Below are 15489 nucleotides of genomic sequence, written 5' to 3' on the forward strand. Positions count from 1 at the left end.
TATTTCCGCAATGAATTTAGGAGATTTCTGATCTATCACCACTACTCTGATTGAGCCATCTGGTAAATTTTATTCAATACAACAAAATTCAATATGCACTCCTGGCACACAAAGTCCTTGCAAGAATACCATTTGGTTAAGTTAAATATAATTAGAAAACATAGTAATTGTTAGAAGATATAATTAAATTACTTAAGAACATTATGAGTCAATATAATTTAACATATATAATTCCTCCGTATCTTTTGAATACATGTCTTGGATCAGAATTACATCGTAAACTTGCTCAACAAGATGAACAATTAAGTGTACTTAATGTCATCTCCACAGATTCTCCACATTATTATCAAGGTAATATTGATAATAATAATAAGGCCACTAGATTTTCAGATGATCATTATTTGAATGAAATTATTAAAGAAAAGACATTTTATAAATTGGCTATTATAGGAGTATTAGGAGATAATCCAATGGAATGTGATAATTCACATTTATATGAATTATATAATACATTTAAGAATCGATTAGTAGAAGATGAACCATCAATAAAATCTCAACCTAATAATCAACCATTAGGTGATCCAGCCACTGATAAATTATCAGTATATTCATCTCGAACAATTGGAGAAATTAATTTTAGTAATCTTGCAAAATTTGATAATTATCCAAAAGATTATAAGAAATATTTAGAATATCCACTTAAGGATTTAATTACATTAGCAAAAGTTAAAGCTAATCATAAATATAAAGTTCCAACAAGTTTCTTAACATTTGAAGATTTTAATTTTGATTATCCTTTACCAGTTTCTTGGGTTCCATTAATTCCTAAGAAACTTTTAACTGGATTAGAGAATTCTCTGAATCTTAATATTATTAATATTAATGGATATTCAAATATTGAATTAAATGGTACAGCCATTCCTCAACCATCAATTGATGATAAATCTAAATATTTTAATTTTATTACTGATAAACATATAGAACCATCTACTGGAATATTTTATTATGAACTTGAAGTTGAACAATCTGCTAAAGAATCCAATAATTTTAAAACAATAATTGCATTAAATGATCAATCTATGAGTTCAGAATCTTCATTATATATTTGTGCTGGTTTCACAAAGAGATTAATTAATTTAGAGAATCCAATTACTGCCAATACAACTAGTGCAATAATTGATCTTGAAAAAGTTAAAGATGATATTTATTATAAAGAAATTATTGAAGATCAACAAACAATTGAAAGTTTAATTATATCTAGACCTGGAGAACTTAAAGGTAGTTTTGCAGTTAATTTTGAAGATCTGACATTTTATAATTCAGTTAAGGGATCTGAATCACTTCAAAGATCAGCTATAATTAATGGTAATAGAAGATTAACTCAATTAACTAGATCAAATTTAGCTGAACTTGATTCTGGTAGAGTTGATATTGGAGTACCATTTAAAACCAAGATTTTAAAGGAAAGTAATAGAAGAATTTATAAAACTGATACTATGGGTTGTGGAATTAATTTTATTGATAAATCAATTTTTATAACTCTTAATGGAGTATTAGCAAGAGTAATTACTGAAGATGAATTAACTTCAAATAATTCATTACTTGATAATTTATTTTCTGATAAATCAAGTTCAGTATATCCAATAATTGGATTTAAAATTGATGATTCAGCTGATGGAAATGCTAAAATTAAAACTAATTTTGGATTTAAAGAATTTAAATTTAATATATCTAATTATGTTAAAAATTTTAAACAAGAAAATCAAAAATATTTATATTTATCTTTATTAGATAAAGAATCTAATGATCCAATTGAAAAATCACTTAAAGAAGATTCTAATATGTTAAATCAATTAATTAAAGGTTATTTAAATCATGAAGGTTATTTAGAAACTTTTAAATCTTTTAATAATGATCTTCAAAGTCTTTCACAAGAAGTTAATAAAGTTATAGAAAATGAAGATTTTATTGAATTAAAGAATTCTCATGCTGTTAATAGACAAGTTATTAAGAATTATTTATTAAATAATGATTTTGAATTACTTTTAAAATTTTTATCATTAAATTATCGAAAGATTTTTACTTCTCCCAAGAATAGTCATATTTTATTTGAAATTGATATATTACATTTTACTCATTTACTTAAGAATTATATTGAAAGAAAATTAGGTCGTCGATATGAATTTGATTTTGAATATAAAGAATCAGAAGATGATTTATATGAAAAGGCCTATAGTTTCCGAACACAATTACAAACAACTTATAAAGATTTAGAACGAGTTAATGAATTATCTTCCGCATTCTTAGTTAAGGATGAAAAGGGGTTATTAAATTTACCAAAAGTTAATTTAGCCTTTAATAATTATTCAAAGAATATTTCTAATTTATTATCAGAAATTAATAAGATTATATTACAATCATTAGGATTTTCAAAAACTTCAAATTTAGAAGATATCTTTGAAAATGTTAATAATAATATTCGAACATTATCTTTAAATGATGATAAATTTACTTTAGTTAATTTCGAAAAGGATCATGTTGATTTATAGTTAGTATAAATTTAATTCTTAGTTATGTTTCCTCTTCTTCTTAACCGGTTCTGGAGAAGTTATTTCTAATTCTTCAAGTGGTTTAATTTCAAAAGGTACTTTAACATTAATCAATTTATCTATTTGATTTAATATCATTTGTTGTATAGACCAAGCACCTCTTTCTAATAATTGCATATCTAAATCATTTCGAACTTTAAGGATTTTAAAATAAACTGGTAAAAGTTCTTCAATATATTCCTTTATATTATATTTTATTGGAGTTTGAGGTCGAATAGGTTGTATCACATAATAAATAAAACTTTCATCACTAAAGAATGGTGGAGCAATAGTTTTATTGATTTTATATAGTAATGATAACATTAAACTGGCTGTTGCAGGTCCTACTCCTCTTAATTGACTTATCTTTTTAATAGAATCTTTAACAGTACTCTGATATTCTTTTGTTCCTATTGGTTTAGTAAACTGTAAGAGAATATCAAATCCTGATTTAGTTATATCAATAACATCATTTTCTTCATTACTCTTTATAAGTTTAGGTAAGGTAGGTCTAAACTTCCCTGCAGCAAGTTTCCAATCCATTAGTAATATCAATTCATCTTTAGTAAGCCATGTATGATCATTATCTTTAAATCTTTGATTTAATATTGTGGGTAATTTTTCATGTCTCCACTGAGTTAATTCTTCAAATGTTAACTTATCTTTATCATACTTTTTGGTGGATTGACTGGATAGTTCTTGTATTATGGGTTCATAGAGTTCATTGGCTGCTTTTTCTAAGTAGTCGTACTTACTATGACTCATTTTGGTGTAGTTAGTATAGATTAGTTACTATCGCATTATATAATTTAGGTGCATTTGTGGATGTGGATTTGGATTTGTGGATTTCCTATTTAGGGTATAGTGGTGTATTTCATTTCGCAATCAATACACATAAACCATGACCTCATAAGATTTCTTATTTAATTCAATTTATAAGATTAATGTAATTTAATCTAATTTATTATATACATGGTATGTTTATTTATAGGATTTAATCTATTTAATCTATATACATTATATTAATAGAATATAAATTATGGTTTATCTGTCCCTAATTTCTTATCATTAATTACTCCAATTGATTCAGGATTTGATTGTATAGAATGATTAAATCTTTTATTAGGAGTAAAACTTACTGGAAGTGTTAAATCTAATATAATATTTTGAATTAATGAATATGCTTGAGAACTAAACCAGTATAATGTAAGAGCCGTTGGTGCATGTAAAGAAATTGACATTAAAAATACAACTGCCATTCTAGATATATTTGCAATAGCATCAGTTATAGTTGGTCTAAGAGATTTTCTTTGACCAGATCTTAATAAATCAAATGTTTTAAATGTCCATTCAACATTACAAAGTGCTATAATTCCTAAAGCTAATGGAAATGCATGAAATGGATCACAAGTTGTTAGATCACTAAACCATAAAATTCCTTCATTATATAAATCAGAATCTAATGGTTTATTAGATAAACTACTCCAAGTAGTCCAACCACTTAAATCTCTCATACAAACTGACATAGATATCCATAATGGCATTTGAAATGCTGGTAATATGAAATTTTTCCATAATTGAACTCCATTGTCTTTAAATAATTTCTTTTGTCTTTTTCTAGTTTCTTTACTGGCAAGAACTAATATTTGTTCATAACCCATATTTACTAGAGGAGCTTGACTTGCTAATAATGCTTCACTTTCATCAGTAATTTTAGTTGCTTTATCTTTAGCCATTTGAGTATTTCTTGCTAAATTTAATCTTAATACGGGATTCATGGCACTAATTATAGGTCTTAATTCCGCTTGTTTCCTTATTCGTTTTCTTTGTAAAACTGCTAATGGCATAGTCCATATACTTCTAAGAGTAAATGTTGTTATTGGTATAAGTATCCACCATGGTAACCCAGTTGTAGAATGTAATGATTGCATTGTTTCTGTCATAGTAGTTACAATAGTTTGTACTTCTACTGTATAATGACGTTTCGGAATGATCCGAGGGTTAGGCTTAAGTCTTGAAACTGTCCCTCGAATACTTCTACTTATCATTCTACTAAACTATACTCCTCTATACTCTATACTTATTAGAATTATATGTGTAGGTATAGTTAATTGACTAACTATAAAAATGGCTTGATGATATTTGGTCACCTGCGTCGAGTCACACCTGTGAAAATTTGAAAAATTGAGAAACAGTAGTAAGTCATAGTACTAAGTAACTAAGTAATAGTACTGCACTACTACAACTACACTACCACAACTACACTTCTTCTACTACAACCACAATGTCGGCTAGAAGCGAAAGAGCATGCATGCTCTGTGGAATAATCCAACCGTTTAAGAAGTTTGTGGATCAAGGATGTCCCAACTGTGAGTCACTATTGCATTTTCAAGATAACGAAGAAGGACAAGTTCAAGAATGTACTTCACCAGCTTTTGAAGGATTGGTAGCCTTAGGAAATGATAACCGAGCCTCATGGGTGGCAAGATGGTTAAGAATTGATTCATTTACTTCGGGACTTTATGCTGTTAAAGTAAATGGGAAATTACCTCCTGATATAATAAGTGAATTAGAATCTCAAAATATTGTTTATAGACCAAGAGATGGAAGTGCTGAAGATTAAGATTAGATTAATATTAAGATTAATATTAAGATTAATCTGATTACAGTTAATTTATTGTATATTATATAAAAGTTCAATTCTGTATGTACTAAGTACTAAATACTATTAAGATCCATTTTTAAAATCATGTTGAATGGCTGTAATTATTGTCTTTAATTTATTAATAGTAGGAGATTTATTCCATTGATTTCTATCAGTCCAAATTATATCCATCGCTTTAGCCATAACTATTTCAAGTTTTTCAATATTAAAATCATTAGTTACTCTAATAAGTTCATTATAGAATGAATCAAATTCAGATTGATTTAATTCAACTGATTTATTTATATCTATAGGTAATTCTTCTTCAATTTCTGATTCAGAATCTTCTTCATTATTACCATTTTCTATAGTTTCTGATACTGTCTCAGTTTGAGCTTCAACTTCAACTTCAACTTCGGCCTCAACTTCGGGTTTAGTTTCATTAGTGCCTTCTATTACTACAGTATTACCATTTTCTTTAGCTTCATCAATAGTTTCAGTTACAGTGGTAACAGATTCATCAACTCCAATCTCAGAAACTATTACTTGATGTGGTTGAGGTTGTGGTTGAGGTTGAGGTTGTTCAACAATCTCAATATTACCATTATTACTAGTATTAGTACTTGGATCTTGTTGAGATTCCACTCGAGGTATATCAGTCAAATCTTTAATATTGGCAATCAGTTGTTTTCTAAACTCTTGTTCAAGCTTCCTATGATCTTGTAATAATTTATTTTGTCTTTCAATCTCTCGAAGTCTCATTTCATGACATGCATTTACAAAATCTGGTGTTGAAAAATCATCTATACCAAATTGAGCATTAGTTAACATTTCATTAGCTTTTAAAATTCTTTCTCGATCACCAGAAGTTATAGAATCTTTAACAATCATTTTAATATCCTTTAAAAATTGTTTTGGTTCACTATAATATCCATTCCATAATCTTTCTTCTATAATATCTAAATCCATATTATGATAATATTTCCCAGTAGTTAATTCTTGAATCATATTTTCATGTTTAGAATCATTAGATTTAATATATAATACTTCATATTGATTAATTGGATTTTGAATTACACTAGGATCAAATAAATGATAAAGTAAATTCTCATCAATAATAGGTTTTTTAAATCGTTTATACCGATTTTTAAATAAATCCATTAATCCAGCTAATTTAATTTTTAATACATTTTTTAATTTAGTATCATTATATTCAATTTCTTTAATCTTTTTCTTATCTAATTCAATTGTTGAAGAATTTGGTAAAGTCTTAACAATTGGTAATTTCTTTAATTTCCGTTTTGGACGATTTTCTATATCATTAATAAATTCATAAGGTTTCATGTTTAAAGTTTTTAAAATAGATTCAAAATAAATATGTCTTTGAATTTCACTTGGATTATTTAATTTAACATTATTAGCCGGACTATTTATACCAAATAAAATTTTAATTTCTGAATCTAATTGACATTCTTCAGTTTCAGAAACTCCCAATAAAAGAATCTTTTCACTACTTTTAAGACTTCTAAGTAAACTTGATAATGTTGCTCTTGCAGAATGGGGTACAACATCAAACCAAACATCTATATTTGGTATAAATAATATTGATGGTTGACTTCTTCTTGCTTCAATAAATGCTTGAACAATTGTCAGTTCAGGAGTTCTAGTAGCATCTCCAAATATATTCCCCATATCTAATGATTGAACTTGAAATCCTTCTAAATAATTTAATATTGCTCCACTAATATATTGTTGTCCATTACCTTCATTTCCACTAACTAATAAATGAGGTTTACAAATTCTTGAACCTTCAAGATTTCTTAATAATTGTTGTCTTGAAAATCCTCCATCTGGATCATTAATTGATGGATCAAAATATAATGCTTCATCTAATGTAGTTAATTTTTTTTGATTAGGATTATGAATTGTATTAGGTAATAAATTACTTAATTTTTCAGTAATTTCTTGTAAACTATCTTGTAATAAAGGTTTTAAATGATCTGGTAATGGAGCTGAACCAGTTGATGAAGATCTGGCACTTGATGGAACAATTTTTTCAATTGCTTTCATAAAATCTTTTGCAATAACTTTAACTTTTGATGGATTAACTTGTAATTTTTCATTAGTTTGATAAATTTGTGGATACTTTCTTTGAATACTATTTAATGCTGCTTCTGTACATAAAGCTCTTAAATCAGCTCCTCCATAACCTTTAGTTAATTCAGCTATTTTTTCAATAAATGTTTCTTGTAATGGTGGAGTCCATTTTCTCGTTTGAATTGCTAAAATTTCCTTTCTAGCATTTATATCAGGTAATGGGAAATAAAATTCTCGATCAAATCTTCCTGGTCTTCTTAAAGCAGGATCAATTGAATCAGGTCTATTAGTAGCTCCAATTACAATAACTTGACCTCTATTATCCATACCATCCATTAATGCTAATAAAGTTGATACAATACTAGCATGAATTTGTTCTTGTTTAGAAGATCTTACTGGAGCTAATCCATCTATTTCATCAAAGAAAATAATAGCTGGTTGTTGATTTTTTGCTTCTTCAAATAAAAGTCTTAATTGTCTTTCAGCTTCTCCAACCCATTTACTTAAACAATCGGCACCTTTTCTCATAAAGAAAGTAATTTTCCTTTCAGCAGTTGAACAACTAGCAGCTAAAGCTCGAGCCATTAATGTTTTACCTGTACCTGGTGGACCATGAAATAATACTCCTCTTGGAGGAGTTATAGCAAAATTTTGATATAATTCAGGATATAATAATGGTAATGCAACCATTTCTTTTAATTGATTTATATAATTATCAAGACCTCCCACAGCAGAGAAATCAATATTCATATCAATACCTAATGGATCAGTATCACTTAAAGTACTCTTTTTCTTATCCTTTGATGGATCAGATGATCCAGCCGTTATAAGTTTTGTATTATTAAGAATATTTGGATTATTATTATTGGTAGTAGTACTAGTATTAAATTTAGTTATTGATGGTAAAGGCTTTTTAGAAATAGTAGCTTCACCATTAATTGGAGCAATTTCTTCATCTGAACTATCAGAATCACTTAAATTTTGTCCAATGGCTGTTAAATTTGGATCACCAGTCATTCCTGGAATTGGAATACCACCAGGAGGAATATTTGTTCCAAATAATGATATAACATCACTACCACCAAATGGTCCAGCAGTTGGAAATAAAATTTTTCTATATTCACTTTTATTAGTTGATGGTCTACCTTTTCTACCTCTACCACTTGGAGCTGATCTAAAATTATCATATAATTGAGTTTCATTAGTTATTGGAGGTGGGATTGTATAATCAATATTTTGATTTCTTTCTCTTAATTTATGTTGAACTGGACTTGTATCTGGTGATGAATCATAAAGTTCAGCTAATTCCTTTTGAATATCATCTTCTTCTTCTGATTCCTTTGTAATATCACCATTTTCTTCAATAACTTTTGGTTCAACTGATCGAGATCTTGTTCTTACTCTTCTTCTTTTCTTTCGAGGAGATTCTCCATATCCAAAATCTTCATTATCTTCTTCATCTTTAACTATAAAACTCTTTTCTTGAAGTTTTTCTATAAAGTCATCATCTTCACTTATAACTTCATCTTCATCTTCAAAATCGTCGGCTTCAAATTCATCATCAGATTCAATCTTAGACCGTCTGGATCGTTGACTACTTCTCTTTCGGGAGGTAGGTTTAGTATCTTCATCATCTTCTTCATCATCTTCTACATAATCCACTTCATCATCGACTGGTTCTTTTGGTTCTTCTACTTTTGGTTCTCTTGGTGGTTCAATACCATCACCATCACCATCTATTTCATCTTCATCATCTTCATCTTCTCTATAAGATACAACTGCTCGAGCTCTACGACCATGAGTAAAGTTAGAATCATATTCTAAATCTTCATCATCATCGTCAAATCTCGGTTTCCTACTTCTCTTCCCCATGGTTGTTGGTGGATGTAGTAATCAGCTAGTAATCAGTCAGTAATTAGTGAATCAATCAAAAACTTATCAGTAATCGCTCTGTAATGGCCAACACACTAATCTGATTGGTTTCTCCTGATTCCTCCGTCTACGATTTGGGTCACCAGTAATACTAAATAGTATAGAGTTGACTGTTTTGGCTGCTTTTATATTTGGCTGCCTAATTTTAAGTACCTCGCGCTTTTTTCGGCGCCCTAAAAATTTCGTGGGTGGGCTGGTAGTGAAATTTTGTCATGATAAGCAAAACTTTCAGTAATGATTAGAGATGATTATTAATTATATACCGAGTTATTAATGATAGTAAATGTTTAGTAAATGAATGGTATTGGTAACTTAAGTGTATTTAAGTGATTAAAAAAAATTTTTACAGTGATTTTAGTGTATTGATGAATCCAGTAAATCGAATTATCACGGTCGGAGATTTGGAAATGCAACCGATCTGTATCTTAGCGAATATAGGACAGTAATTTGCAGCCATTTTACTATGGTCATGTAGAGTTGTGCTAGCTCACTAAATTAGTTCTCAGGAAAAAGCCCGGTAAAAATAGGCTAGGCTGAGATTTTGGAGTGAGGAATGGTATGTGTTTTTTTTTCATTTTTATTAATGTTATATATATATGTTATAGTGGTTGAGTACTATTGAATGTATTTGTTGACGTATGTGTTCTTGTATATTTGTATGGTAAGTATAAACTAGTTTGTATATGTGAATGTATGAGATATTATGGATTAGTATACGAAAATTGTTAGTATTTCGCAGCAAAGCTGGCGGAACAAAGAGTAGCTGTAAGAATTATTAATGCACTAATGCTACACTAGTAAGAACTAGTATTAGTATTAGATTAGTATTAGATTAGTATTAGATTAGTATTAGATTAGTATTAGTATTAGTATTAGATTAGTATTACTATTAGTATTAGATTAGTATTAGATTAGTATTAGATTAGTATTAGTATTAGTAGGTTAACTACTACAAGTACTATTACACTATAAATTACTTTATCTATTTACAAGTTATATTATATACACTTACTCTACATCTTCTACTACCCTCGCAGGAACTCTCTCAATAACAAGTTCATGTTTTAAATTAGCTCCTGTACCATAACTATCATCAACTCCATACTTAGCATCCTTAATAAATCTTCTACTTTTATCAACTCCTAAACGATCAAGAACTTTTTTAGCTAATTCAGGCATTACTGGACTAATTAAAATAGAAGAAATTCTAGAAGTTTCACTAGCAATAAATGTATAGAAATTTATTAATATTTTAAGCTTTTCTTTATCTTCTTCATTATTAGTTGCCTTCCATTGTTTAACCAAAGTCCATGGCTCACCATTTTGAAATAAATAATTGGCTTTATAAACAAATGTCCACCATTCTTGAATGGCTCTAATATAATCAAATACAATCATTTTATCATTCATTTTATTATAAATATCATCAAATAATAATATTAACTCATCTTTTGTAGATAATAAATCTTCAACTTTAGATTGGTCAGCTGAATAATTACTAATTATTGGATTTATATCATTATATTTGCCTTGATTATAATAATCAATACTTTCTTTAATATTAAATGTTTTAGCTCCTGATCTTGTAACTAAATTAGCATATTTCCCAATAATCATTTCTCGTGATAATAAGAGTAATTTCTCACTAAATCGACAATCATCTTCAATATTAGAATTCTCCATTAAAAATAATCTTAATGGATCTTCTCCATAATAATTAACCATTTCAATAGGATCAACGACATTACCTAAACTTTTACTCATTTTAAATCCATCACTTAACCAATGAGAATGAACAATTACTTGTCGAGGTAATTCAACTTCAGCTGCTAATAAAAATATTGGCCAATATATACAATGGAATTTAATTATATCCTTACCAATAACATGGGTAGCAGGCCATGGATTATCTTGAGGTGGAATATTCGTATATGTATGGGGATAACCAGTTGCAGTTATATAATTTAAAAGTGCATCAAACCATACATATATTCTTTGACTAGGATCATTAGGTACTTCAATACTCCATTTAAGTCTTGATGAAGGTCTAGAAACTGATAAATCATTATATTTATTTTCCTTTAAATCTTTCAAGATTTGATTATACCTACTTTGAGGTAATATAAAATCAGGATGAGCTTCTAAATATTCAATTAATTGATTTTGAAATTGGGATAATTTAAAGAAATAATTTGTTTCTTCTTGAAAAATCACTTCACTTCTTGATTCTTTAGCTATTACTTTCTTTTCACCAGTTTTTGAATCAATTATTTCTTCAATTTGAGTTTCAGGATAAAAAGTTTCATCACTAACTGAATACCAACCACTATGAGATCCTTGATAAATTAAACCTTTGGATTCCATTAAATTCCAAAAGTATTTGACCACTTCAATATGATCTTTATCAGTTGTTCTCATAAATCTATCATAATTTACATTTAAAACTTGAGCTAAATTCTTAAAATTATCACTAACTTCATCAACTAATTGTTGAGGATCTTTACCTAATTTTTCGGCAGTTGCTTGAATTTTTAATCCATGTTCATCAGTTCCCGTTAAAAAAAATGCTTTATTATTTTCATTTAATTTCTCCCATCTAATTCTTACATCACTTAAAATCATTGAATAAGCATGTCCTAAATGAGGTTTAGCATTAACATAAAATATTGGAGTAGTTACATAAAATGGTTTAGGTTTAACTTCACTACTAAGTCTTCGTATTATTTCATACTTAGGAGTTCTTCTCCCTACTCTTGCAACTAATTTCTTAATCATTTGTTAGTAATTGATAATTAGTAATTGGTAATGATAATTGGTTAATTAATAGTGGGGTTATATTAGTAGGGATACTAAAGAGAGACATTTTTCAAGATTTTGTTAGTGGTGTGTGCGACATAGGTCACTAAAAATATGTTACGCTAATAAATATTTACTATGCTAAGCATAACCTATATAATTTATGAAAGAACCTAACTAATTAATTAGTTGATTATTAATTATTAATTAATCAATTAATCGGATTTTTCTACAAAGATTGTCATTAATGCAAATACCGAATAAAACATAAAAAGTGGATAAGCAACTAAAGGTCTTGCATTATGTAATTGTAATACTGCCACAAAAAATCCTGAAGCTGAATAAGTACACCAAATTACGGCTAATATACTTAAAATATATCCAACCATATTATCTAATGACATTACTACACCAATTACATTTAATAATACTAAAGGTAATAAACAATAACCAATAACTGAAGCAGATCTTGCTAAATCAATTTGAACATTTGTACCCATAAATTTAAATAAATAATGTAAACCTGTAGTACCAAAGAGTCCAACTCCATAAATATAACCAAATTGAACTTTACCTGATAATAATAATAATGTACCTATTAATAATACAAAAAGTATTGGACCTGCTAAATCTGCATCAGCAATTATATCAGAACTAATATTTTGATTTATAGGATTTAATACAGCTAATGTCTTTGATTTTATATGTTGAAAATTTATTCCTACTTCTTCAAGTAATGGAGGTTCTCCAGGATATCCCGAGGTACCAAATGCTGCCAATATCCCTTGAGTTAATTCTCCTCCTCCCATTACTCCACTAACATCTATATTACCTCCAAATCCACTATCCATTGCTCCTAGATTGCCTCCAGTATTAGGTTGTTGATATGTATTGGCATAATCTGATTGATAAAATTGCATATTCTGCGGATTATTTACTTGCTGTTGATAATATGCCATCTTGAATTCTATTATACTTAATGACTCTCTATTATATGAAATGATTATTGATCAATGTTGACTATATACATTAAGCAATTGATGGTGAATGATGATGGGTTATGATTCATTCGTTACCAAAACAGAAAAATTGGAAAACGCGGTCGTGTAATCTCCTCAAACTGTTAACTATGGCACCATTAACCATAGATTATTTATGAATTTTAACGAGTTTATTGAATGGAACTATAGTGATTTGACAAACTAGTATTACTATCTAATAGTCTATATCATGAATTATTCATAAAAAGGGTTATTTATGTAAAATAATTAAAAAAAGGAAAAACGTCACGTGGCATATGATCACGTGCTGGATCATGTGAAAAATAAACCGTGATACAGACTCCTTTGTTTAACGACGAATTCCAATTTTGGAAAATTTGTCACAGTGGCCGAGTGGTTAAGGCGACGCCCTGCTATTTCTAGCGGTTTAGGCGTTGGGATTTTCCTTCGCAGGTTCGAATCCTGTCTGTGACGTTATTTTTTTTTGTATCTAATAAACCCTGACCGACCTGCATGCAGGTCCAAGGAATATGGCCAATTTTCAAAAATGTTATGGGAGTCAAAAGTTATACGAGATACATATAGTAAGGATTAAAATCATAGTTCCAGTGAGATGTCTCAGTGTTTAATTGTGTTTAGACGATCTGGGAAGATCGAATATCAAACCAATAATAAAGTTAGTCCATTTAATGAATTTATTATTAGTATAGTTAATGAAACTCATTTAGAATTAGATAAGAATTTTTATACTAATAGTTTGCATCAAAGAAGATTTTATGGATATCATAAAGAAGATTTATATGTAGCATTATATTTTGATTCAGTAACGACAATTGATAGTGAAAAAGTTAAAAGTACATTAATTGGAATAATCAAAACATTTAATAAATTATATGAAGATAATGAACAAGTTCAAGTTGATGAAAAATTAAAGAAATTAGTTGATCTACAATTAAATCAACTTCTTAAATATAAACAAATTGAACCAAAGGAATCTCCAATTAGTAGTGTTAATAATAGTGGAACTAGTACTCCAATAAAGAATAGGAATTCTAATAAAGGATCTAAAAAAATGAGAAAATGGGATGGAGATACTATGGTAGATAATGTTGAAGATAAAGTTCTTGATTATTCTGAATTTAGAGATGATAGTGCTCAACCAGAAGATCTTGAACCATTAAAAATTGATGATTCAGCATTTATTCATCAAAATGATATAGTTCTTGTTAATGAATTAAATGATATACTTAATGATTCTGATAATTCAGATGATGAAGATAATGATGAACCTTCAGGAAAAGTTAGTGGATTCTTTGGGAAATTATCATCTTATTTAGGTGGATCAATTAATGTTGAAGAAATTTCTAAAAAATTTAATGATCAATTAATTTCTAAGAATATTCATCCTGCTACGGCAAAGACCATTATAGAAAAGATTCAAAATCAAGTAGGTAATAAGAATGTTACATTAAATAGTTATAAACAAGCATTAACTGATGAATTAACTAAAATCTTAACTCCTAATGTATCAACAGATTTATTATATGATATAAAACGTAATACAAATAATGAAAGACCATATGTTATATCAGTTGTTGGAGTTAATGGAGTTGGTAAATCAACTAATTTAGCTAAATTAGCTTATTGGTTTTTACAAAATAATTTAAATGTCTTAATTTGTGCTTGTGATACTTTTAGATCAGGAGCTGTTGAACAATTAAAAGTTCATGTTAATAATTTAAAGAGATTAAATAGTCAATCATCTACAACAACCACTAAGATTGATATTTTTGAAAAGGGGTATGGAAGTGGAGATCATGTAGTTCAAACTGCCAAGGGAGCTATTCAACTTGCAACTCAAGAAAAATATGATATAGTTCTTATTGATACAGCTGGTAGAACACATTCTAATTCTAAACTTATGGCTCCACTTAAGAAATTTGGTGATGCAGCTAATCCTGATAGAATTATTATGGTAGGTGAAGCATTAGTTGGTACAGATTCAGTTGAACAAGCAATTAATTTTAATAATGCCTTTGGTAATAAGAGAGGATTAGATTTCTTTATAATTTCTAAAGTTGATACTGTAGGAGATTTAGTTGGAGCTATGATAAATATGGTTATGGCTACAAAAGTTCCTATATTATTTGTAGGTACAGGACAAACGTATACTGATATTAAGAGATTGAGTGTTAAGAGAGTAGTTGATATGTTAATGAAGTAGTTAATATAGTAATAATATAATGATATAGTAATATTGTGCTATAGTAGTAGTAGTAGTAGTAAGTTAACAGTATAGTGTCGTGCACACGACTTTGAAGCCGCAGATAACCCTATATACTGCAATTATGCTCTACTTGTGTAACAGCTGTATCAGTTTAGCCCTTTAACTCTTTTCTTTTATTGTAATTATTAGTTCCTAATTTACTAT

At 28.3% G+C, this 15489-nt stretch overlaps 8 protein-coding genes and 1 non-coding gene across 9 annotated transcripts; 4 read left to right on the forward strand and 5 right to left on the reverse strand. All coding sequences in view use genetic code 12, as the record gives it.

Annotated features, from left to right (window-relative positions):
• The first annotated feature begins 61 nt into the window (after window positions 1-61).
• Window positions 62-2558, forward strand: RJT21DRAFT_45537 (glucose-induced degradation complex subunit). Its single transcript, XM_064884642.1, has one exon. The coding sequence runs from the start codon at window positions 204-206 to the stop codon at window positions 2547-2549; it is 2346 nt and encodes a 781-aa protein (XP_064737136.1). The 5' UTR covers window positions 62-203; the 3' UTR covers window positions 2550-2558.
• RJT21DRAFT_45536 (uncharacterized protein) lies at window positions 2559-3399 on the reverse strand. The gene has a single exon (XM_064884641.1). The coding sequence runs from the start codon at window positions 3351-3353 to the stop codon at window positions 2568-2570; it is 786 nt and encodes a 261-aa protein (XP_064737137.1). The 5' UTR covers window positions 3354-3399; the 3' UTR covers window positions 2559-2567.
• A 152-nt stretch (window positions 3400-3551) lies between these two features.
• Window positions 3552-4690, reverse strand: RJT21DRAFT_121578 (membrane insertase). The gene has a single exon (XM_064882143.1). It carries the CDS (start codon window positions 4634-4636, stop codon window positions 3626-3628), a length of 1011 nt encoding a protein of 336 aa, XP_064737138.1. The 5' UTR covers window positions 4637-4690; the 3' UTR covers window positions 3552-3625.
• A 55-nt stretch (window positions 4691-4745) lies between these two features.
• Window positions 4746-5323, forward strand: RJT21DRAFT_121579 (transcription elongation factor). The gene has a single exon (XM_064882144.1). The coding sequence runs from the start codon at window positions 4873-4875 to the stop codon at window positions 5209-5211; it is 339 nt and encodes a 112-aa protein (XP_064737139.1). The 5' UTR covers window positions 4746-4872; the 3' UTR covers window positions 5212-5323.
• On the reverse strand, window positions 5317-9866 carry RJT21DRAFT_135810 (uncharacterized protein; the record flags this gene model as incomplete). Its single annotated transcript, XM_064883257.1, has 2 exons — window positions 9753-9866; window positions 5317-9192 (listed from the first exon to the last, which is right to left on the reverse strand). Exons 1-2 carry the CDS (start codon window positions 9834-9836, stop codon window positions 5317-5319), a joined length of 3960 nt encoding a protein of 1319 aa, XP_064737140.1. The 5' UTR covers window positions 9837-9866.
• Window positions 9867-10166: 300 nt separating this feature from the next.
• Window positions 10167-12079, reverse strand: MSM1 (methionine--tRNA ligase). The gene has a single exon (XM_064879861.1). It carries the CDS (start codon window positions 12034-12036, stop codon window positions 10270-10272), a length of 1767 nt encoding a protein of 588 aa, XP_064737141.1. The 5' UTR covers window positions 12037-12079; the 3' UTR covers window positions 10167-10269.
• Window positions 12077-13256, reverse strand: TIP1 (transporter). Its single transcript, XM_064882145.1, has one exon. The coding sequence runs from the start codon at window positions 13014-13016 to the stop codon at window positions 12273-12275; it is 744 nt and encodes a 247-aa protein (XP_064737142.1). The 5' UTR covers window positions 13017-13256; the 3' UTR covers window positions 12077-12272.
• A 181-nt stretch (window positions 13257-13437) lies between these two features.
• Window positions 13438-13532, forward strand: RJT21DRAFT_t106. The gene has a single exon. It is a non-coding gene; the product is annotated as a tRNA-Ser (tRNA).
• A 98-nt stretch (window positions 13533-13630) lies between these two features.
• On the forward strand, window positions 13631-15308 carry SRP101 (Signal recognition particle receptor subunit alpha). Its single transcript, XM_064882146.1, has one exon. The coding sequence runs from the start codon at window positions 13672-13674 to the stop codon at window positions 15280-15282; it is 1611 nt and encodes a 536-aa protein (XP_064737143.1). The 5' UTR covers window positions 13631-13671; the 3' UTR covers window positions 15283-15308.
• The last annotated feature ends 181 nt before the right edge of the window (window positions 15309-15489 follow it).

Source organism: Scheffersomyces amazonensis, assembly GCF_036850825.1.
Source record: "Scheffersomyces amazonensis strain UFMG-HMD-26.3 chromosome Unknown RJT21scaffold_5, whole genome shotgun sequence".
In the NCBI taxonomy this organism is placed as follows: domain Eukaryota; kingdom Fungi; phylum Ascomycota; class Pichiomycetes; order Serinales; family Debaryomycetaceae; genus Scheffersomyces; species Scheffersomyces amazonensis.